The following is a 22,760-nucleotide window of genomic DNA, read 5'->3' on the forward strand; positions in this document are numbered from 1 at the left end:
GCTCAGGGTGGTGATACTAATGTCATTCCAACATGGATAGGTTTTGTCAAAGTTTATTTCAGGAAATGAGAGAAAGCATGCTTGCCTTTCTTTGGTATGATTTCTCACTTGTTGAAGCTAAATAAGATGACTCTTTGGACATGTATTAATCTGCTTAGAAACCTGGATAGAAGCTCTCCTCTACTCTCACTTGTTGAAGGTAAGTAAGAGGGCTCTTTGGACATGTATTAATCTGGATAGAAGCTCTCCTCTACATTCTTGATTCAAGTGTAAGATTTATAGTATTCCACTCTGGCAGAGGTAGAACATAACATGGATGCAGTTGCATTAAAAGACTTTTGCTTTCTTTTCGTTGATGATTTTACCTTCATATTTTCTTTGGAAAGCTTCTTTGTGAATTGTTGTTACCAGGTTGTATATTTGTTTCATACCGAGGTCAAAAAAGCTATTAATTATCCTGGAAGCTTAGGAGAAGCGAGTGAGTCAGGGCTCATGGACAAGACAATATGGCGGCAGTGACACCCACTGCTACCTGTCAACCGTTCCACAGCCTCCATGACTCGCTCGTTTCTCCATCCTTCATGTCTACTCTTGGGTACACAAAACAGCATTGCACGCACTGCATCATTTCTGTCCTTGTCTTACCTGATGCAGTACGTAAAAGAGACGAGGAAGAAAAGATCAAAGCCCCTGTTATCCTTTTTAGATCATCGTCAATCTCTCACATGCTTCGATTGGTGGTCCTGTGGACACAGTACAGTCTTCAATCGAGGGGGACCGGTGACAAATGCCACTTCCATTCTTGTGGTTGTAAAAGAAAGAACAGATTCAAAATTCCAGTCTCATAGTAATGTCATCTTATAAACTTTGAAGATGATAGGTGTGAGGACTTCTGGTAGCAATTTCCTTATGATTAGAAGCTGGTTTGTATCAACCTATGGAAATCGTGTAAGCCGGGAAGATAGAAGAACTGAGGTGGCTTCATGGATTTTGTCAACCCATAACAAGCTTCGGTGGGAATGTGTGAAACACTAAACAATTAGGGCAGCAGCACAGATAAAGAGGCAGAGCACATAAGGAAGACGACAACATAGATAGGCAAGGAACATAGATAGATCCCTTCCCTGAGGTTTTCTTGAAGCAGGGAGAGATGTTGCACTTGAGAGAGGCAACAAAAAACATACTCGAGGGTTACTGCACAAGCTTTCACCCCGAAACAACCCACGCAAAAAGGGGCAATGGATGATGAGACCAGTCTAACAGTACATGTACATCGAGGTAGGTGGTCAGCAGGAGGAGGAGGACCGGCCGGGCGTCGTCGAGGGCTTCAACACGACGGTGGGGACGGCGCTCCGCTTCCGCCGCTCGTGCTCCTTGATCAGCTCCGCCGCTACCAGGTCCAGCTTCTCCCCGTTGGTCTTTTCCGACAGCTTCCTCCCCTGAAACAGCACCGACTCCACCCCCCTCTCCGTCGCCCCGCATCCCTGCGTTACCCCGACGCCATTGTCAGAGACCATTCTCGACATGCCGTCGAAGATAAAGAGGGTTTACCTGGATCCTAACGTAGTTGCTCGCCCGGCGCTCCCCAAACGCCATCCCCACCGCTTGATCCACCTGCGTTTACTCGGACACAATAACTGTCACCGTATGTAATGACCGAAATACCCAAACATTACAAAGGACCCTCCTCCTAGATGAAGGGTACCATGGTCTTTTAAAAAGAAAACAAAAAGGAGGATTTATCGAACGGAAATTTAAGTGCCGGAAGCGGCAGCGTCGGGGTGCTGACCACGTCGGCCTGGGCTCTGCCGGTGATCATCGCAATATCCGCCACGGAAAGCAGCGATGGAGCCTTCCCGAGTGACGCCGGGGCCTCCGCGCCCCCGAGCGAGACGACGAGGAGGTCCTTCACCCCCGCGGCGGTGGGAAACTCGCGACGATTGTTGAGCACGTGGGTGATGGCTGCCGCCGTGGGGTTCCACATCGCCAACCCGCCCCCGACCGCCCGGATCCGCGTACGGCCGTCCACGGAGCGCATCTCCACCGCTGCCGCCCCCGCCGCCGGGTCCGCGCATGTGGCGGCGCACACCTCCTCCATCCGAAAGTCGTAGCCGTCTGCCTCCACGGCGTCCGCCCGCGAGAACACGAAGGGCGCCCCCGTCGCCAGGTCGTAGCACGGGATGAGAACCGGCTTCAGGGCGTCTCGCATGGTCGCGTCCCCGAACACCCGTCGGAGCAGCCCCCCCGAACGGCAGAGGAGACCCGCCAGGATTCCCTTCCGCTGGGCGGCTGAAGAGGCGAGGCGGCGGCCGTGCTTGGCGAGCAGGCGGAGAGCTTCAGCGACAGAGAACAGGGGCCGGCCGTCGTGGCCCCGTGTGAAGAGGAGGGCGGCGAGGACTCCCCCGGCGCCTGACCCGGCTGCGAGGTCGAAGAAGTCGGCCACGCAAGCGTCGGGGTCGCCGACCTGCTTGCGGAGGGATGCCTCGAGTCGGGCAAGAGCGGCGCCGGCGAAGTCCACGCCAGCGGCATCGATGGAGAGGACACGTACCGCGCCGGAGGTTGCGGAGCGAACGCGGGGCGCGGCGGGTGTAGCGGGCATGGAGGGGAGAAGGAGCTTGGGGTCGTCGTAGCCGAAAAGGAACTTGCTCTCCAGTATCGAGAAGATCTCGTAGCTCAGTTTGTCCATGTCCAGGCTCGGTTCCACCCAAGCAGCCGCCGCCGCCGACATGTTCCTTTCCGATTCTCTGCACGAGAAAAGGTAACTACCCAACACTAATCTCGGCTTACTTCTTCTTCCTCTTCACTCTCTCTCTCTCTCTCGGTCTTTCTCACGGCAGCCGATCGAGACAGAGGAATTACGAGAGCAAGAGAGAGAGAGAGAGAGAGAGAGAGAGAGAGCAGACGGGGTGGCGATGTCGGCGAGGCGTCTGCCTCGTTCGCCTCGCAGCATTTTATAGACGGGAAAGCACGTTAGATAGAATTACTATTATTGTCGTCCTCTCGAGGTGTCAAATGCATCTCCACTGAAGCCGGAAAACATGTTTCTTGTAGCTGTTAATACTCCCCTGCTAAATTTAGCCTCTGCAATTTTGATGTCATAACAGTGGGATGACACTATTAACCAGAATTAATTAGTCAACAACCATCGGAACAATATCAGAAGACATTACTCGTTGGCAGCACAGTCTATACACACAGTTCTAATGGGTGATAGATAGGTTCGTAAAAGCGAAGGAGAGGAAGCGTCGAAGGCCCGTGCAAAGATAGATAGATAGATAGGTTCGTCAAGGACGACCACTTTATTCCCCTGCCTTTATTTCTTTCTTTATGCAGCCTTACCATTTACTCAACATCTGCTTTCTATTTCCAACAAGTGTGTCATGTGAGACCCCTATTTCATATTCTGCGGTTGAACCTCAAATGACAAAAGGGATGTTTCCACAGACACCATCAACATAAAGGCAAACATTTTGCAGGATTTCTGCATCACAGGTTTGTGGAACAGGCTGGAGGATCGTGAGCAGATCAGAACCAAGCCTTGACTACCTCGTGATACTGTTTTAGAGTAGTCAAACAGTCTTAGATGGAATCGTGTCACTTTTCCGAGTCGGATTTTGTAGCAACCTCTTTGTTCTTTGGAAAATGAACTTATTTTGTACACGAACGACATGCATTGTTCAGCCCCACATTTGGATAATTCCTTCATCCTTTACGCTAACCCGCAATCATGTGATTCGGGTAGGTACAGTACAGACTATGAGTGGGTTTTGGAACACTCAGCAAAAGTTTATGCTTCGGATGGAAGGTTGGGACAAAGACACAGCCTCATTGTAAGTGTAAAAGAGATGGCCAAAGCCATGCTCAGTGGTCATGAAGGCAACAAGAAGAGAAACAAATTATATCCCACGGTCGAAGGACTGACTGGGTAGAAGTAGAAATGACTCTTTCATCGTAAGATTAGGCATGTATTGATTGTTGTCTCCAAATGGTCTCATTTTAATTTGTTGTTGTTGTTGTTGTTGCAGAATTAGTGCTTCCTCTACCCAGATTCTGGACCTTTAGGGTAATGTTGGCTTCTCTGCATCTCAAGCTTCTGACCTTTACGTATGTTTGCAGCAGCTTTCCATGTGTTCGTTCAACAAAAATAACTATGCTAATCTTATATGATTTGTCTAGCCATGCATGCCACATCAATTTTCTTATGGTTGATCCACCACTGCATCATGTTGAAGCTCCACAAAAGAGTCACATAGTGTTCTTCTTCTCCAAATCACAGCTGCAGTAGGTAAGAGACACAGACTTCGCTAGGATCTTATAGCGTAAGAACTTGTCCTGTAGATTGCTGCTAACGATGAGGAGAAATTGCAAACAAGTTTTCACTTTGCTCCAGTAAACTCACCATCTCCATCGATCATTCATGGAAGTGACATATCTACTTGCAGATGCATTCTAGGCATTTATCGTGTGTGGGCGGCCACATGCCATGCACAAACACAACCAGGGCAATGGAGATGGATTATTATCTTCATCAGTACAGTGAGATCTACTACGACCATGTCAAATATCTCTGCTTGGGGACTGTGTCGGGGAAGACGAATTCCTGCAGGGACAGGCTGGTTAGTGATTTCTTTGCCCCCATCCATTGATGCAGTCAACTGTTTCAAGCAGCAAAGATTTCTGGAACGAATCTTGGGGTGATGGCACAACATATATTTGCCTTTTTTGTCGGATTGACTACGAGGTTTTACGACATGCATTGCGGGGGAAGGGGAATCCACAGAAGAAGTGAGTCAATTCATCTCATGCTCGGATGCAACGCAAACTGTACTCACAACAAAAGCAAAGGAGAAAGAAAAGCTACATCATAGCTGTGGTGGTCGAGGAAAGCGAGCTGTGGTGTCTGAAGCTTCAAAGCTTTTGCCCCCAAACAAAACTCTGCCACACAAGGCATTTATGCTTATGATATCAGGTGGCGTGATGTCTCTGTCCCGAGATCTGGGGTGTCTGTCTCCAGATCTGGATCGCTCTTCATCGTCTTCGACCTCTCCCTGTTGCCCTGCAATCTACAGTGGTCAATTCGACTACGAGGACCCGGGTGTCGTCTCAAGGTGAAACATCTCTACCACTCGTGACAGAGAGGGCGAGGAGGACTGCAGGCCAGCTAACCCTAGCTGGTGCCATGGGGCTGCGCGTGCACGGGCGCTTTGGACATTGCGTGATGTAGGATACGGATCTACGGAAGCGTCTGTCAAATGTTCCAATGATTGCAACCTATCATTAGGCGTCGATGCCCACTTTAAAGGACTGCATGCGTGCGGGAAAGATGGTATCCTGGAGCTGCTTAAAACGAAGTAAAAGATGATGCCCTCGAGCACGTATCGAGTTACTTCTCGAGCATTGATGGAATCTGGAATCTGACATGTGTTGGAGTCCATTAGGTCGAGCTTAACCGAGAAAGGAGGGAGAAGATCCCCTGCACAGGTAGCGGAGAGAAGAGGGAGGTTTCTTCGATCGTCTCCGTTCTTGTTTTGGTGGCTCCGACACCCCTGAAACCATCAGGGGTTGACGATACCCATACCCATGATGGATGGGTCCCGACCCACACGGATGGTAGGTCCCACGCTTCGGGTCGTGGGTTTTGATAAGCCCATGCAGGTTTAATGGGCCGGTCTCGAAACGGACCGAGACCCGAAACAAAGACCGGTATACAGACGCCACCTCGTCTCGCTTCCCGGTCCGGAAACCCTAAACCCTCCACTCCCGTTCTCTCCTACGGTTATTGGTTCCTCGAGTCGACCTCGCACGGTTTCTTCTCTCTTCCTCTGTTGTTCCTGAGATCCAGATCTTTTGCGCGAGAAGGAGATGGCCGCGTACGTAACCCATCCCCCCTCGTCTTCCTTTGATCCGTTTGGAACTAGCTAAGAGTTTGATGTTTTTGTTTGATTCTTGCGTTTGGATTGATGTTTGTTATTTTGGTTGTTTGATGCTTGGTTCTACCTTAATGGATGGACTTTATGGTTAGAATAGATGGGCGCTAGTTGCTTCCACCGATTGTTTCTATGGATCTGTGTCAACTTGTTCAAGATCCGCAGTATGACGGAGAAAACCCAGAGAAAAGAGCGGGGGAATGAGTCTTTTAGATAACATGAGGAGAGAAATCAAAATTTCTAAATGACTTTTCTTTATTTTCTTGTTTCTCTCTCTCTCTCCCTCTTCTGTTCTTTCCTATTTTGCCGATGCTATGCTCTTTTTTGCCCTTCTGCTGCTTTTTGATGTGTTCTTCCTCTTCATTCCTTATGCACCCTTTTTCATCCTCTCTATCGTTGTGCTACTGCTTTTTTTTTATTGCAATATGTTACTGGAATCTGTGGTTTCACATTCTTTTTTTTCCTTTAATTTGTTGTTGATGCTTAATGTTCTCTGTTTTCGGCTGTTGTTTTGATTATGTTTCTGTGATGTGTTTTTCTAGCTGCAATCTCTTTTGCTTCCGTGACGCTGAGTTGATATATCCAGTATGATTATATCTTTTGTTTCTCGTTCTTTATGCTAATTGTGAGGAGCATGATGCCCTTCTTCTGAAAAAGGAAATATTATTATTTTAGTTTGTTTATAAGCCTGAACTAATGTCTTCATTATCTGTACATTATTGAACAGAAAAGAATTATCCATTCTGGGTTCTTATAATTTTTTTTTTGTGTTATCATCCTTTGTTTATCATCCTCATTTCAGTGAGGTGTGTATCTGGTGCACCTCAATTTAATAACTTACAGAAGCCGAACAGCAGTTTTGCAGACGATCATAGGTGGGATCACAAACTTGTACTTGGTAGCTGATCTTATTGTCCTCCTCTCCTGGCTTAATCGGATCGACCTTGCTTAACCAACTTACTTGCCTGACCTGCTCCTTGAAGTTTAGTTTCATTAAATACAGCTTATCTTGTCTACTGTTTCAATTCGATGGCAATCTAACCACCACAGTTCTCTTTTATGGTTTTTTTTCTTTTTAACATGTGTAATGAGCCTTCATGTTAGTTGTATTGTTGACACTGCTGTAACTTGTTTGCAATGGTAATAGCTGAATTTACTGCTTGATAAGTCATTGTTCATTTTAGTTGATGATATTTTGTCATATACCCCTGAATAAACTATACATGCTTAGAATTTCATTTTTTTTTCTAAAGCAGTAGTTATTTTCCATTATTTTATTTTGACTTGTTTCTTATTATGCGTGTCATGTCATTTAAATTTGCACAGGCGTTAAGCATATACCTTACATGTTGTTGTATACCCACTTAACTGTTGTAGACTCTCCATGTGGTTATCAGTGAAGATGCTGAAAAATCTGCTCCAGTTCATGGAGAATCCATGGATTTGATGACCGCTCTCCAACTTTTGACGTAGAAATCATTGGCTCATGATGGGCTTGTTCGTGGGCTCCATGAAGCTGCCAAAGCAATTGAGAAGCACGCAGCACAGCTTTGTATTTTGGCCGAGGATTGCAACCAGGCCGACTATGTCAAGCTAGTCAAAGCGCTTTGTGCTGATCATAATGTGCATCTAGTCACGGTGCCAAGTGCCAAAACCCTTGGCGAGTGGGTAGGGGTTAGTATCTATTGCTTATCTATAATTCCTTTTTCGATACTTTTACTTTGGGAGTCTTTAGTTGCTTAAAATATTAATGGAGAATGATTTTTTTTGGGGGGGGCAACATTCGTTACTGATGGTGGGAAAACAAAAACATTTTAGAAAACCTTCTTCCAGACATGTAGGAAATTTATTCTTTTGTATTCTGATTTTTTTCCTCTAGAAAATGATAGGAAATTGGGCTGTGGAATAAAAACTTATTTTTTTCTTGGGCTGTAATAAGGACTCTTTGGCTGGCAAATTGCATATCACCTTTTATTCTCTTGTCAAGGCATAGAAGTTTGCAGCCGTTTGGCTTTAGTTTATTTTGCGGTACTGACTGCTTGTGTCATGCTCTGCCCTAATGTGTTTTTCCTAAATTGATTGATGCTTGGAATGCAGGTATGCAAGATCGACTCAGAGGGAAAGGCCAGAAAAGTTGTGGGTTGTTGGTGTGTGGTAGTCAAGGTACTGCTATCGCTTGAAAAGCAGTCTTTATACATGTAATTTGTTTATCATCTTCGGTCATGATGCTACATTCTGTTGATGCTCTTCAACAGGATTATGGTGAAGAATCAGAGGGCCTTCACATAGTTCAGGAATATGTCAAGTCCCACTAAGCTTTGCATATATCGAATTGGGTAATACAGCAATCTGTTTCTTTTACACAATTTGGTCTAAGGACAATTCTGAAAGGGCTGTAGTCTTTTACAGATGATTTCTCATCTCGTATTGACGTATTTTCCAAGTGACAGTATCTGGCGATTGCTGGACCTAACCGAGTTCGGCTTCGTTGACCATCTTAGGTTGAGTTACTGGGAGACGACTGGGATCTATCTGGGTCGAGATCTTTTTTTTCTTTTAAACTGTGTCAGCTGTAGACAATGAAACCCTTTTGATATTTAAATTAGTCAAAGTTCCGAGGATTCAATCAAATATCAAAGTCAAAAGAGCCTATTCCAAAGTTTCTTGAGAATGTATTTGAGAGCATACTGTGATGGGTGAATGTTAAATTTAGATTATGGTAAATATCGAGAATAGTTATACACAATACATCATTCAACCATCAATAAACCTCAAGATCGTGCGCATCTAAGTTGCAATGCACTTAATGACTTTATTGAGTTAGCTTTCTTGTCACTATTGTGACCTCATGAGATCGAGTCACATCACCAACCCTGAATGACTAGGTCCTACGTGATATGTCGATCGAATGGGTATAGAATATCAATAACGAAACGATTGTAGTTTAACCTTAGGAGATAGAACTTGAAGACACATTTTAACTAACAAGAACATCCTAAAAATTTTATTAATCATCAAAGTTGTACCTCTTAAACTAAACTAAACATCAGGATCGTAAAAACATTTCGGGTAGTGAGTAGATAAATCAGTGAGCAATGACGAGGGAAAGCAAGAAAAGGATGCAAACCAATTTATAGTACTTTGGTCGTCTTTATCTATCTCCACTCTTAATTCGAAGCTATCGGTTTTCACAACCGACCTTCCTTTCGATGGACGAAAATTAACTGGACGAAAATTAACTACTCTTGTTACAATCCTTCTCTTTTTCACAGGTTTAGGAGAGAACCTTTATACATCTTTTCTCATTTTATAAGGCTTGGCTTAGAAAAGAACCTTTATTCCTCTCTTTTACACGAGACCTCACTTTTCCTTAGTATAATCTCTACGTTCGAGGAAAAGACTCAAACACTTTTCAAGAGAGTTTACATACTTCAATTCATAATATTCAAACAAGTATAAGTGAGATATTTATAGACCTTAAATGACTTAAAAAATGAAGCTAAAAATTTAAATCCTTGAGTTTTCAGGGTACTAGTGGTAGTACCGTCAGGGTCAGGTAATACTACCGTCGAATAGAGCCTGATAATTTGGGTTCTGACTATACCACCATCACTTTGGACAGTACTATGATCGATACTAATGGTACTACTGTCGAACTTCCCAGAAAAACGCAACCCGTGCCTTTCGGCTCTTAGGTGGTACCACCTCTTGGGCCTAGTGGTACCAATGCTTAGGCCAACACTGAATCGACTCTTAGCCCTTGTAGCCAGGGAAACTTACCGCCTGCTTGCCTTATGGGGCCAGAATCCCGATTGCCAACGTTGTCCTTACAACTAGGAAACCCTGGCTGCAAGGGCTGCCTTTGGCCAGGTTGAGAGCAACAAGGTGTGCTCTTGGCCAAGGTTGTAAGTAGCCTTCGGCCAAACTGCAAGGCAACAATAGTTATTACTCTTATTCTTCTATTTCGCGATAACAATTTTGACGACAAAACATTGATCTGAAGAACCTTTTAATAGAGAGAAAAGGTGTAGTCCAAATTTGAAAACTACGATAAAAATCATCGCAATAGTGCAAAAGTAATTCTATGTAATTCAACATAATACACGTAGTTTAAAAACTAATATTTCGCATGAGCAAGTTGGCTATGATATCACTATTGGGAAATATGGGATAGTATCACATGCGTAGCAAAAGAATAGAAAATAAAATCTCAAATTTTTCACAGAAAAAAGTTTCTTATCGTCGTACGAAGGTTAGTGCGTAAAAACTTATAAAATTGAAAATTGTGCATATATAAATGATATGTTACTTAGAGAGATCGTGTATCCCTAAAAACCTGCAAATCTATGAGAGAGGATAAATGAGGTCAATTGTCTTCATCTCTAGTGGTGATCCACATGGTAGATGCAACGAAGATGCTTTTTAAATCGTTGTAAGATCTTCCTCTTCACACACACCACGTGATCAAGGAGGGACTTTTGATTTGGTATCCTAATATCACGTGTCACACACACACACACACACATATATATATATATATATATATATATACATTACATGAGCAATCATACCAGATGATTATGGACCATAGTCTAATGTGATCAAGCTCGAGCTAGTGGGCCCAATCACTCATATTCATCTCGTTGTCAACGGTTCCGTCGGCATCTCATCACATCTTCATACGTTGCGATCATCAATCTCAGCCTCATAGGTCCCATTGTCACCTCCACGCTCTTGTTGTACCTCCTCGTGAAATTAAAACAAAATCATAATTACGTAGGCTCAATAATAAATAAGAAAAAAAAATGAAAGCTCATAGGCCCCAATAATAATAATAATCACACTACAATACACATGTACATCACATCACATGGTCCATGATCATCCGTCTACATCACATATCACATGTCCACATTACCATGTAGGACTACTAGATAGTAATAATAATTAATTAAACTATTTAATTAATTATTTTGTAGCTTTGGGGGTACCCTACCCTAGGGTGCCATATGCGGTTAGGAAACCTTGGCCACTAGGGTTATCCTTACGGTCAGGAATCCCTGGTCTAATGACTGCCTTGGGCAGCCAAGAATCCTTGGCCCCCCCTCTACAGCCAGCAAACCTTGGCTACAAGGTAATCATGGGCAACTAAGAAACTATGGCTGCCAGTTTGCCCCATGCGACTAGGAATCCCTAACCATAAGAACTCTTAGGCGATTAGAAAACCCTAATCGCCACCTATAGGGTAGCAACAGTTGCTGCATTTTCGTCCTCTTTTACGTCAATAATTTTGATGTTAAAAGGCCTCTTTAAAACATTTTTTAACAAAGGAAATAGGTGCATCCTAGATTTAAAAATTATGATAAAAAATCACAATAATAACACAAAAATAATTCTATGTGATTTAGCAACACATGCAGTTTAAAAACCAATCGTCGCACAAATCAACCTTGTTCTAACACCATTATTGGGAAACCTAGACAGAGCATTGCATGTGCAGCAGAAGAACAGAAAACAAAATTCATATATTTCCTAAATAAAGAGCTTCATCGTCGTGTGAAGATTGGTATGCAAAACCAAAAACGTAAAAGTAAAAACTGCACGTGTTAAGGCAGATTTGTTACTTAGGGAGATCGTATATTCATGTAAAATCTTAGATCTGTAGGAGTAGATGAAGAAAATCAACTGTCCTCCTCTTTAGTAGTGATTCACATGGTAGATGCGATGAAAATGTTTCTTAAATCGATGCATGATCTCTCTCCACGCGCACCACGTGATCAAGGAGTCGACTTTTTTTGTTGTCCACGTACCCCAAACTAGGGCTATCGATTGAGAATTAGATGGAGGAGTATAGGAGGAGACAATAAAAAAGGATCTAGCCTATACCCTTTTGAGACATGGAAATGCCATTGAAAGTTACAATGTCTACTTTAGATTGAAACTTAGCTTTGATACTATAAATGTTGGGAATGGAGGAGGAAGGAAACGATAAAAATCGAATACTATGACGTAATTAAAAGATAATACTTTCAATGAAGAAAATTGATGTAGTATTAAATAAGAGGTAAGATTTTGAACACTTATAAGATATTTTCAAGTGCACAAGGGGAGCATTGGCAAAGCAAGACGAGGGCAAGTGCGTGTGAGGGGGGTGTGTGTTGATGACACGATGACAATAGTGAGCAAGGGCAACGGCCACACTCGAGAGATTTAACGACCGTTACGAGAACTCGACGAAGGAGATAATCATATAAAGCAAAGGTAAAAAGATAAAAATAATCGAGTAAAAGACCAAAGGTAAAACGATAAAGATGGTTAAGAAGAACGTCAAAGGAACGCTCAGCAAAAAAAAATTTGCAGGCTGTTGGACATGCCAACAACAGGGCAGAGTTGCCAGATCATCTGCATCTTTCCTAGCCTTTTTTCTTCCCCATGGAACCATCGCAGGTCCTTTTCTTACCCCTTCTTTCGACAGAAAAGACACCTCTTCGCCTTAGATACCGCCGATGTCAGCGTTACGGAGACGAAGAAGATCAAAGGAAAGATCTCCATGGAGACCACAAGGGAACACAGTATTGCAAATGGCCACAGAAGTTAAGTTGATTTCATCAAAATTCACACTTATCAACGAAAAAACAGAAATAAAAAAAAGCACATCGAGAAAGATACTGCTTTCCGAGCATAAAGTGGTCAAAGCAGATGACATCCGAGGCCTCTGTGCCCCCACCCACCCATGGATACGAAAGGAACAACAGAATCATCATCAATGTTTTGATGAAAGGTGAAAGCAGCTGCCATGGATGAAGACATGCTGATATTTCTTTCGAGTGGCGGTCGATGGAGGCCACATCCTGCTGCTACTTCGTGTGTCAAACACAGTGCGGATGGTGGGCTATACAAAACCGACACAGCACAAGAACTGAATCGAAATCAATGATTCACTTACCTCTTGAAAAGGACAGCAGTGGAGATAATGCCGGACAGTCCATTTGGGCAACCCGAAGAGAGGAGGGGGAGTGCAACTTCCAGCACTCAAGACAGGGCCCCAGAAATATAATCTTTTGTGGTTCAGATCTGGATGTCACTCTCTAAATCTGGGGCAGAAGATGATCTTAGTGGAAAGAACTTTTCCCCTGTCAGCAACCTGAATGGAAACAGTTCACAGGCAATGCAGAGGAAAGGAATTGGATAAAGCAACTAGGTCAGGAATATATGTATGCCACAGCCTACGCTCACATACAAGTTCAGAGTACTGGAATTGTCTACTCTCATTATGAGAAAATAGTATATGATACAATTATTAGAGATGCAGAAATTAAGCTAGCTTACTCGGCGCTTCATGAGCACCTCAGACAAGAAAATGCAGCAAAAGATGGGATGATGGGATGATTGCGAGCCTGTGAAGATTCTGATTTCATTTTTCAGTACTCCAGTGTCCCCACAGACGCGATCCCGGTGCTCACAGTTCTCGAATCCTGCCGGTTGATGTAGTCGTCACAACTATTATTTGGGAGCCGTTTGATGCAAGTTGAGTTAACGAATTCAACACTCTGCTTGCCCATTTGCTGCACTTCCTGTGGCGAAAGTATTTTGATGCACCACACACTGTTCACAAACTCCCTGGAGAAGGCATAATCATGAAAAAAATGTCAGAGAAGCACACTTGAGATGTGAAACCAAACTAGAATCTTAAAAGTTGAGGTCAATATCAAAATCTTGAACTCCGATCTAGTTGCTATTAAGAAAATGCAATAGGTACGGTGGTAAAAATTCTGAACAGAAAAAGATGATCTTGTCAAAGTCAGTGAAGTATGACCATAAGATACGAAACAGTGTTACATAATAATGACATGATCAGAATGGACTTACTGCCAGGGATCATCGCCGACCAGAAGAATGTCATTCTCCCTGTCGACAAATACAAGCTGCCAGCCTGATCTCAAAGGGTCTTCTAACTGACCTTCTAGGCCAAACAAATGACCAAGCTCACTACGCAGCTCATGGTAGCTGCTAAACTTGGTAATGTCCAGTGACCTTCCGAAAGACCCTGATTTATAAACCTGTAATTGCAAATTATACTGATCAGCTGACTACAGGAGACAGTTCAACTGGCAATCATGTTCTTATCATGTAAAATGACTAACGGGAAGAGTTGGATAACTAATTTTAATACTTCCCAGCAAGTTTGTTTAATGAACAGTTAATAATCTTTCCATCTGTGCAAGTTTTACCAAGCATCAAGTCACTTTGTCAAAAGATGATTTAGCTTATATCCATTAAACAGTGAAGCAATAATTCTCAAATGCTTTTACAAGCAACTGAAGGAAACAAATATTCTATTAAATATCATGCATGTGTACAAAGAGTGAAAAATCCCAAAATGACCATATTAATCATTGAAACTAAATTTAGGCATGTAACTAATGAATGAGAGTGTTTTTTTCCCATTATTTTCAAATGAAAAAAAAAAACTCATTCATTTGGTGTTCACTTATGGCATTTTTATTAAATTCTCAGAATATGTAATTTTCGAGTAAGTTTTGCTGTTAAAAAAGATTCAAACCAGAGAACAGCAAAATTAACTTGAGGTCAACGAGGATAAATCACTGACCTTAACAGAGGTTCTGCTTTTTGGGTTTAATGAATCCACATTTTCAGGGGAATGCAGAAATCCAGGTTCCTCTAAACTATTGGAACCAGTCAATGTTTGATTCAATGAAAAATCATTTCCCGAGGAAGCCACAAAATTGCTAGCAGCATAGTGAATGTTCATTGAATCAGTCTCATTTCTGATATTGCTTAGGTTTGCCGTGCCATTCTGCACTAAAAGTGGTGAGGAGTCAATGTTAACACCAAACAAGAGATGATTCTGGCCATCCACGTTACCATCTTGATCCACCATGCACTCTCTTCCAGGAAATGGTGGTAATGTAACAGAACGCTGAGCAATGTTAGGTTGTGATACACCTGATTGTTCCACTCGTGGCATCACACATTGATCACCAGAAGGGAGCATTGACTCAATTGCCACCCGCTTTGAGGGCCAGGGACTTGAGGTAAATACTTGGTTGCCTCTTGACCAACTATGTAGATTTGATGCATCCTCTGGAGACAATTGATGCAAAATATCATGCAGTGAGGAGGCATTCGATGTTCGGACAAAGTTACCATTGGAGTTGGAAAAGTTCTGTGACTGGGAAAACGACAAAATATTTTGCAATGCAGTTGAAGGAGATTGTGATTCAGAGATAAGTTCAGGCAAGGCTGACATTCCAGTGCAAACTTGTTGAGTAGACAAAAACTTCTGCTGTTGTATTTGTTGATGATGCAGTGTTTGCTTCTGCTGCGGCAGTTGCTGCTGCGAAATTTCTTGCTGGTGCAGCTGCTCACCAAATGAATATTCCTGCTGCAACTGATGCTGAAGAAATTCAGCTTGAGACTGGCTTTGCACCTGGTTTATTTGAATATCCTGAAGAAAGGTTTGAGGAGGTTGAGATTGACCATGCTCTAGGACCTGACTTGGTAGCATAGGAGATGTTCTGGTGGATATGTTCTGAGTTTGCTGGAAAGGCAGAACTGAAGGTGATATTAGTTTTGTAGTCTCCGTGGTCCTCGTTTCCTGAAGTCCTGCTGCAGCCATTGCCTGGTACATGCCAGGCTGCAGACCAAGTATCGGAGTATCAAAATTTGGCTGCATCCAAGGTGTAACACCTATACCCTGAAAATTCAGTGACTGAAGTCCTGTATTTCCACCATTTTGAAGCCACAATAGAGGTGAATTCAGACTGATATCATCCTTTCCACCTAAATTGGAAAGACCATTAAGATGAATGGCAATACAGCACTAAAAATAATGAACAATACAAAATATAAACATATCATTATAGCTGGAAAAAACTGGTGAAGGCCTTTCTGCTGTAATTATTTTTGTACACAACAAGAAATCATAAAGTATACCGTAGAGTGAGGGCAATCCAGTAGGCCATGGACGCTTAAGCCTGAAAGGAAAAGGAGATGGATACATTGGAAAGGTTGTCAAAGGCTCAATTTCCCAGAGTGATACCCTGGGCTGCCTTTGTCCAGCTGTTGACTCATCCCAGCCAACCTGAATAAAATGAGAACCAGGAGTTTAGCCAGGACAGCAGCAAATCTTTATGTTCTCCAAGCAGATTTTGCAAAGTTCCATAAGACAGACAGACAGGTGTAAACCTTCAACATTTATTCAGAGACGAACCCTTTTGATTAAAAAATTGATATTGCGGAAAGATTTACCTTCACAGAGCGCCAGTGTGAATTTGGCCAACGGACAGGGTCAAGATCACTGATCCCTGTAATTGTGCCCATGTATCTGATAAACAAAAGAAGAAATCATCATGAGTGGAATATTATGGAATGGAATGTCAAAAATCTATCCTGAATAAAAACTTGTGTATGCAGTAACAACAAAGGGAACAAGAAAAGATTATCACAATACTTGAAGGGAACGATAAAAGATTATCACGACACTTGGTGATGCAACTAAAATATGTATGCCAAAGAACCTAAATTAACAGGATTGGTAGGTAAACTCAAACTTACCGTCGAACGCTTGACTCTTCTGTTTCAAAAAGCATCCGGAAACGCATACCCACAGAAACACGTGTGTGATGAACAGCCTTAACATATTTAGCTAGTGGGATAACAAATTCAGAAGGGCTTGCCCTGAAAGAATATGATATAACATTAATCAAAGTCAAACAAGCATAAGACAGATCTTTGAGCTGTGCCAGTTTACCTTGGGTTGTAAAATATAGTAAACCGGCTGTTTGTAGCGGCAGCATGAGCAGCTGCAGCAAGAAGCCCTATGTGCATGCTATCACTAGACAGTACAGATGAAGGCATAACTGTTTGTGGTCTATTAGCACGCCGAATTCCCAGAAGTAACTGATTGTTATCATTCCTATCAAAGCAAAAAACTTAGTATTGAGATTAAAAGACAATGCCAAAAAAAGTTAATTGTAATAGTACCATATAAAAAGTACAGAATCCCCTGCAACGAGTCTTTTTGCACTCACAAACACACTCCATCCTGTTGTAAGAAGATGCCTCTTCGGCTGACCTGCATCAGGAAAATGATAATGCCCTCAGTGATTAGGATATAATGTCACACATGCAATACAGGCTAAAAATCTTACTTGAAAAATGTGCATGAGCTACAAGTATTACCAAATTTTGGAAGCTGTTGTTCAGAATTTAGAACGCACTAGCAGAATGAAAATGAAAACACATAGCATCAAAAAGTTGTATGTCAGAAAAGGTACTACAGGTCCACCATGTGATTAATATGCATTCCTTGCTATTGAGCAAATACTTGCTAAAGAAATTGAAGTCTAATTCTTTTATTATGATCCACAATAATATTATAGCAGCAAATAGTTTGTGTATCTCTACCACAGAACATCTGCTGTTGGAATTAGGTCACTGTTTTTGTAAGTTCAATTATATCCATTTCGAACTTCCTTCCATTTCTAAATTCTCCGTCTGTAGATTTCAATCCATGTAACTGCACCACATGGTATCTGCACCCCGGTTCTGTCAACCAAGATAATTTCCTCCAGACATGTTCTCAAACATTGCTCACACTTGTCAAAATTGTTCTCTGCAAACTTATTCTCTAAGCCACCCCTAACAGCAGCATGAACTCTCTATTGGTCTCAAACTTCTGGTAGAAGTACCTTTCACACAAGATCAAGATGTGCATTATTGGTACGAGAGCTTTGGTTCAACCTTTATTAGTGGTAAAGAAATATAAGATTCTGTGGAACATGTTAATGTAATGCTGTCGATAGCCCATTGGACAACATATGAATTATGACTAGCAAAGTCTGAGACCATTCACTGATAACACATACCTCGGAAGATGTGGCGGAACTTCCACTCGTTACCATGGAGATCTTTTGCAATCAATTCTTGTGCAGGAGGCTGCTGTGAAAAATCCTACAAGAGCAACATAATTTGAATAAGTATAAGAGGATCAGATATTTCTGTTCTAGATTCATCATATCTATCATTTATTTTGTGTATTGAATTCCAATTCAAACTTGTCATAGCAAGAAAAATCTACCAATGGAGGGAACACTTTTTCTGCTGCTCGGCGGGGAACAGAGAATCCACCATGTGTACTGGTGTCGCTCGCAGTTAATGTCTTACAGAAATAATTGGTAGGTTGTTTACACGGTGTACCCATTTCAGTTATTAGATAAGGATCCTTTTGCTCTTGCTGCAGAATATGATGCAAAGTTATGCAACCAAAAGGATATTCAAGTGCAACATAGTAAGACATTGAAAGCGAAGATACAGTTCATTACAGGGCTTAATGGTTGCAACGTCATCTGGCCATAAACTTCATCTGTTTCTACATCTGCCTGAAGAGAACAGACATTCATAGATAAGAAAATGATCATGTAATTAGAAACAGTGACAAGTATCTAAAAGGAACTTACATGCATAGTAACATTATGCAGCTGACAAACCAACTGAGGAGGTAAGCTTGGGTAGCTGGGGAGTGAATCAAATTCCTTGTTGGTTGATGCAGCAACCTTCAGAGAGAATCTAAATTAAATAGCATCCCTTGAAGCATAAAGATGACATGTTCCACGTGTTATGACCAAAAAATGCTCATCAAATAAAACTCAAGAAGTCAAGTTCAGAACACTGGCAGATTATTGTATTGCTTAGTGCCTTACAACAAATTAGAAATGAGTAAATATCTGACCTGCTCGCTGTGGCCCTGTGGGAAATATACCACCCGACTTCCAACAGAAGGTAATGAAACTAGTGGTCCAGCACAAGCATGCCATAATTCCGAATTCAGACATACCTGTTCTTCTGCTTCTAGTGCCACAATTATCAATTACCAAAATGAGAATAAAGAAAACAAAAAGAGTAATAATGGGTGAGAGTGAAGTTTACAGAAACACAGTGATTAGGAAATAACAACTCATTTGCAGGTTGGAAGATACACACACACTGTTGTTTACACATAGTAGTCTCCTTGGTTCTTTTGCCAAACATAATTAAGAAAAAGATGAAGTAACTATAAACTCTGAAATAATCACTAATTTCTCTTTTTGTTACTGAACACATGGAAGTCTATTCACAGAAAAAGCCTCACATTTAAACTTGGTGTTTAACCATCTAAATAAGCATGCCTCTTTAACAGCTCAGGAAAATCTTTTAGTATCTTGTCTATGATGTTGATTGTCAAGAAATCAAGGTAAAGGTATAAAATCCAACTTCTGCATTTGTCGTCTATCATACAGGGAAGCTGAAGGTAAGTCTGATTCATGTCATCATAAACATCCTCTTAAACAATAGGTAGAAAATTATACTTGCCATTCCAATAGCTTTTTCAAGGTGGTTTCAAGCCTTGTTTGATTTTACTTGAAACAGATGGCTTTAGGAATAAGCAGAAAAAATGTTCTGTTTTAAATAGAATGGCTCTAGTTTGGCACATAGAGAAGTTTGGTCCTATGACTGTCGTGAGACGAGAAAAAACAAGGGTTTAACTAGTTTGCAGACCATAAATTGAGAATCATACATATCCGATGAGATAACCTACTGGGGGTAAAAGACAACTAATAAAATAAAAAATTGAATTAGAAGGCCCCATCTTATGCGTGCAAAATTGATTTTTCTGATGAATTGGAGATCGATGAAGAATTTGATTGTAGCTCTTAGCTCAACAACAGACATCAGAAACACTACAGATTCCAGGATAAGACAAATGCTGAACCTTCCATTCCAAGTTCCCACAGATCAGAGGTCTCTTATGCTTCAGCAACAAAGACCAAAATTTCAAGAGGGAACCCTATTCATTATTGATGCACATTTCCAGGTCGAAAATCTCAGAACACAATGATAGGAAGCTGAAGAATGCAGAACCAAGGGAGGAATCATCATGAACAAAGATTAGAATATACATAAGTACTGAAGCTTCCAGCAATAATGCACATCCGTAAACAGAAATTTCTGGGCTAAACAACAAAAAAGAGGAAAAAGCCAAAAAAAACTTACCTTCGTTCTGCTGATTGCACAGACCTCCTGACGAGAGCCTCATCTCCTGTACTTAATAGAGCGCTTGCAGCAACTGGAACCACACCACCGTCAAGCCCAGGACTGAAGTTGCTACCTTCTCTTCAAAGCATAACAAAACCTTTGGGTAAGAGATGCAACAAACACTGGCCGTTCTCTTTCACACAGAAAACCCATTTTCTTAAATTTTAATGCGCGAAACACATTCCTCTATTATTATTAGTATTTAGTAGTAGTTTTCACCCTCGCCAAAAGCCTCTACCCTTCAATTCGTATGGAATCCATGCAACACGGAAAAAAGGTGGAAACTAACTGGCATAAAAAACCCAAGAGAAACGGATGCGATTAATTCAAAGTCAAGTCTACTGCAAGAAATGTGCTCTCCCAGTATCATCAGTTCCAGAGCTGAACTATGCAAGCCCTAGCAAAAGAAGTCGCAACTTTGACATCAAGAGATAATTCTTTTGACGTTTACGAAAAATACCAAAGCCGTAAGAAACGTCAAATATCCTTAATATAGACGTCGCGGCGTCTCAGCTTATCAGAATTCTAAGCAAATCTCCTCCTCCATCGTCAATCGACAACCGCCAGGTTCTCGGACTAGATATACGGTCAACGAGCAACAAATCGGATGAACAAAAACATCCCAACGGACCAAAGAAACCCATCTGAAACCCCCTATCAACGAAGAAATTGACTCGGCTGAACCTCAAAATCCCAAACCAAGCTCAAGTTTAGATCAGAAGTAATATTCGAAAACCTCAAAACCTGATGATATCAGCAGAAACATGATCAAAATCCAAGCATCCGAGACGAAAGCCCCAAGGGAGGAAGTAGAGATCTCACCTCGGTAACTCCCTTTTAAAGCCGGACCAGCACTAACAGCATCGCAGCACCAAAAAAGGAGCCCTTTTTCTGCAATAGACGTCGATGCCAACCCCGATCCTCCTCCGATCTCCGCCTCGAACCGCAAGAACGAGCTCGGTTCCCAAGAAACTCGAACGCAGAGCTCCGTCGGAGAGCCTAGCGCGAGTTCATCCTCCCCAGGTGTCTCATCCGGAACCCTAGGTAGCTCAGCTCCCCGCCGCCGGGAACCAGCGCCGGATTCCGGGATCTCAGTGGTTAAAGAAGCATTTGCGACGGAACAGCGGCATCGCCCAACGATCCTTCCTGTCGAGGGAGCAATCGAAGGCCGGATACCGCCTGCTTGCTCGCCCGCCCACTTGGATGGAGAGCTCCGAAGAGAGTTCGAGGCGCCTCGTTTCAGGCTTTAACATGAACAACAGTAGCGCGAGATGGGAGGCATCGCTTATCATTATTATTTCTCTTCGTTACCGCACTAACAGAAAAAAAGGACGGAAGAACGATTAGGGTGAGATCAGTTGTGTTTGGGTTTGACCTTCTCGCCGCCGGAGCGAGTCGTAGTCTTCCCACAACCGTTCACATAGAAAGGCACAGGTAGTATTGCTACATGCACACACAATATTCGCATGTGATGGTTTATTCTACGGTGATGTGACGCTCGCTTTGTATCACGTACCATATAGAAGATTCACATGTTTCGACTGAGATAGCTTGGGCTCTCTCTCGGTTGACTGCATGAGCTTCCATCGAGCGGCAATGCGGCATCCGTGAACTGAGGAGTAGGACTCGATGTGGTCTCGCGATCGACCAATAGAAGAAGAGTTTGGATCTTGATACTCGATGACCATAGCTTATCACATTAAACAATGTGCCTCCTCCTACATTTTTGTAGATTTGGTCGGATCCAAGACACAATGTTTAGTTGCGGTACTTGATGGAGCTGACCTGCTCCCTGCAGCCACTGTAGCACGAGAAAGCCCACGTCGAGGCACCGAACTCCAACAACATCCATCTCTCAACTCGATGGTGGTGAGGCAGCCTCTCATGTCGGCACAACTCTTCTCCTTCGTGCCTGCCAAGGCAGTGAGCCCCACTGTACCAGCAGCCATGGACCACGGTGTCACAGACTTGGGCGAAGAACTGGTCCTTCGCCCCCACACCTTTTTCAGGTCTGTGTGTTACACATGCCTTCCTCCCCTCGCACAACCCAAAAGCAAGCAGCACCTGCGTTTCTCAGCTGTCCCAACTCGGGAACAAACTCCAGGAATCATCCCCCCAAGTCACCCCATTCATTCGACTTCGCTGCATGCATACCTTGGAGTCCTCGGCGTCCACATGCACCGCGACCTCTGGCCTCGGCCGTGGCCGTGGCCGTGCCGAGACCAGGGAGGGCCCATCGCTGATGGCTGCATCACCTGAATCATCGTGTGATTCAGCTGATGCTATTCGTGTGGTGGTCGTAAGGCCGTGCTCGTTACAGGCTGGGTGATGATCCAGTGATTAGACTCCCTCACATGCGCATTGTGCAGGAGAGCCGTCGTCGTCACGTCATGCATCCAAGACTCCAATCCTTTCGTGTCCGTATGGAACTTAAATTATCTGGGTACCACAAATCCTTTTCCCTTGCGCAGCTTCCACCGGTGCAATGAGTCTACATTTATCCTGGCCATAGCATTCGGTCGGAGTGGTACTATTGACGACTGTGAAGGAGGAGTTGGAAGACATGGAAGATGCAGTCATCGTCCAATGTTCTGTCAGTAGCTATCGGAGTTGTCTTCCCCCTCGCCTTATAATAATAATGTCAGTCACAGGGCACCGAGGAATCTGTGGCCACATGCAGTCACGAACCAAAATAATGCAAGCTTTTACCTATTTTTCCGGACCCCTCACGAAGAG

General features: G+C 42.9%; 2 protein-coding genes and 1 pseudogene across 5 annotated transcripts; 1 reads left to right on the top strand and 2 right to left on the bottom strand.

Moving 5' to 3' along the window:
- Positions 1–1,074: 1,074 nt before the first annotated feature.
- Positions 1,075–2,975, bottom strand: LOC135627102 (patatin-like protein 3). Its single transcript, XM_065133061.1, has 3 exons — positions 1,790–2,975; positions 1,552–1,614; positions 1,075–1,484 (listed from the first exon to the last, which is right to left on the bottom strand). The coding sequence occupies exons 1-3, from the start codon at positions 2,726–2,728 to the stop codon at positions 1,287–1,289; spliced, it is 1,200 nt and encodes a 399-aa protein (XP_064989133.1). The 5' UTR covers positions 2,729–2,975; the 3' UTR covers positions 1,075–1,286.
- A 2,902-nt stretch (positions 2,976–5,877) lies between these two features.
- Positions 5,878–8,602, top strand: LOC135627103 (small ribosomal subunit protein eS12-like; annotated as a pseudogene).
- Positions 8,603–13,177: 4,575 nt separating this feature from the next.
- Positions 13,178–21,404, bottom strand: LOC135627000 (auxin response factor 6-like). 4 transcript variants are annotated; one of them, XM_065132897.1, is made up of 15 exons: positions 20,847–21,404; positions 19,983–20,097; positions 18,682–18,794; positions 18,410–18,505; positions 18,275–18,331; positions 18,031–18,186; positions 17,819–17,903; positions 16,935–17,025; positions 16,702–16,866; positions 16,506–16,628; positions 16,200–16,275; positions 15,885–16,032; positions 14,539–15,731; positions 13,797–13,987; positions 13,178–13,547 (listed from the first exon to the last, which is right to left on the bottom strand). In XM_065132897.1, exons 2-15 carry the CDS (start codon positions 20,023–20,025, stop codon positions 13,349–13,351), a joined length of 2,736 nt encoding a protein of 911 aa, XP_064988969.1. In that variant the 5' UTR covers positions 20,026–20,097; positions 20,847–21,404; the 3' UTR covers positions 13,178–13,348. The 4 variants fall into 4 exon arrangements, with proteins under 4 accessions (XP_064988969.1, XP_064988968.1, XP_064988967.1 ...); XM_065132896.1 differs by having other exon boundaries at positions 19,983–20,102; XM_065132895.1 differs by having other exon boundaries at positions 18,682–18,800; positions 20,847–21,403.
- Between the last annotated feature and the right edge of the window lie 1,356 nt (positions 21,405–22,760).

Source organism: Musa acuminata, chromosome BXJ2-11 (assembly GCF_036884655.1).
Source record: "Musa acuminata AAA Group cultivar baxijiao chromosome BXJ2-11, Cavendish_Baxijiao_AAA, whole genome shotgun sequence".
NCBI classification, from domain to species: Eukaryota; Viridiplantae; Streptophyta; class Magnoliopsida; order Zingiberales; family Musaceae; genus Musa; species Musa acuminata.

Coding starts and splice junctions, on each gene's coding strand:
- LOC135627102 (XM_065133061.1), bottom strand. CDS start 2,728: ATGTCGGCGGCGGCGGCTGCTTGGGTGGAACCGAGCCTGGACATGGAC. Junction 1,615..1,789: donor GCAGAGCCCAGGCCGACGTG/GTCAGCACCCCG, acceptor GAGTAAACGCAG/GTGGATCAAGCGGTGGGGAT. Junction 1,485..1,551: donor GCAACTACGTTAGGATCCAG/GTAAACCCTCTT, acceptor GGGGTAACGCAG/GGATGCGGGGCGACGGAGAG.
- LOC135627000 (XM_065132895.1), bottom strand. CDS start 20,025: ATGAGGCTCTCGTCAGGAGGTCTGTGCAATCAGCAGAACGAAG. Junction 16,867..16,934: donor GATTCTGTACTTTTTATATG/GTACTATTACAA, acceptor TTGCTTTGATAG/GAATGATAACAATCAGTTAC. Junction 15,732..15,884: donor TGGATTGCCCTCACTCTACG/GTATACTTTATG, acceptor TTTCCAATTTAG/GTGGAAAGGATGATATCAGT.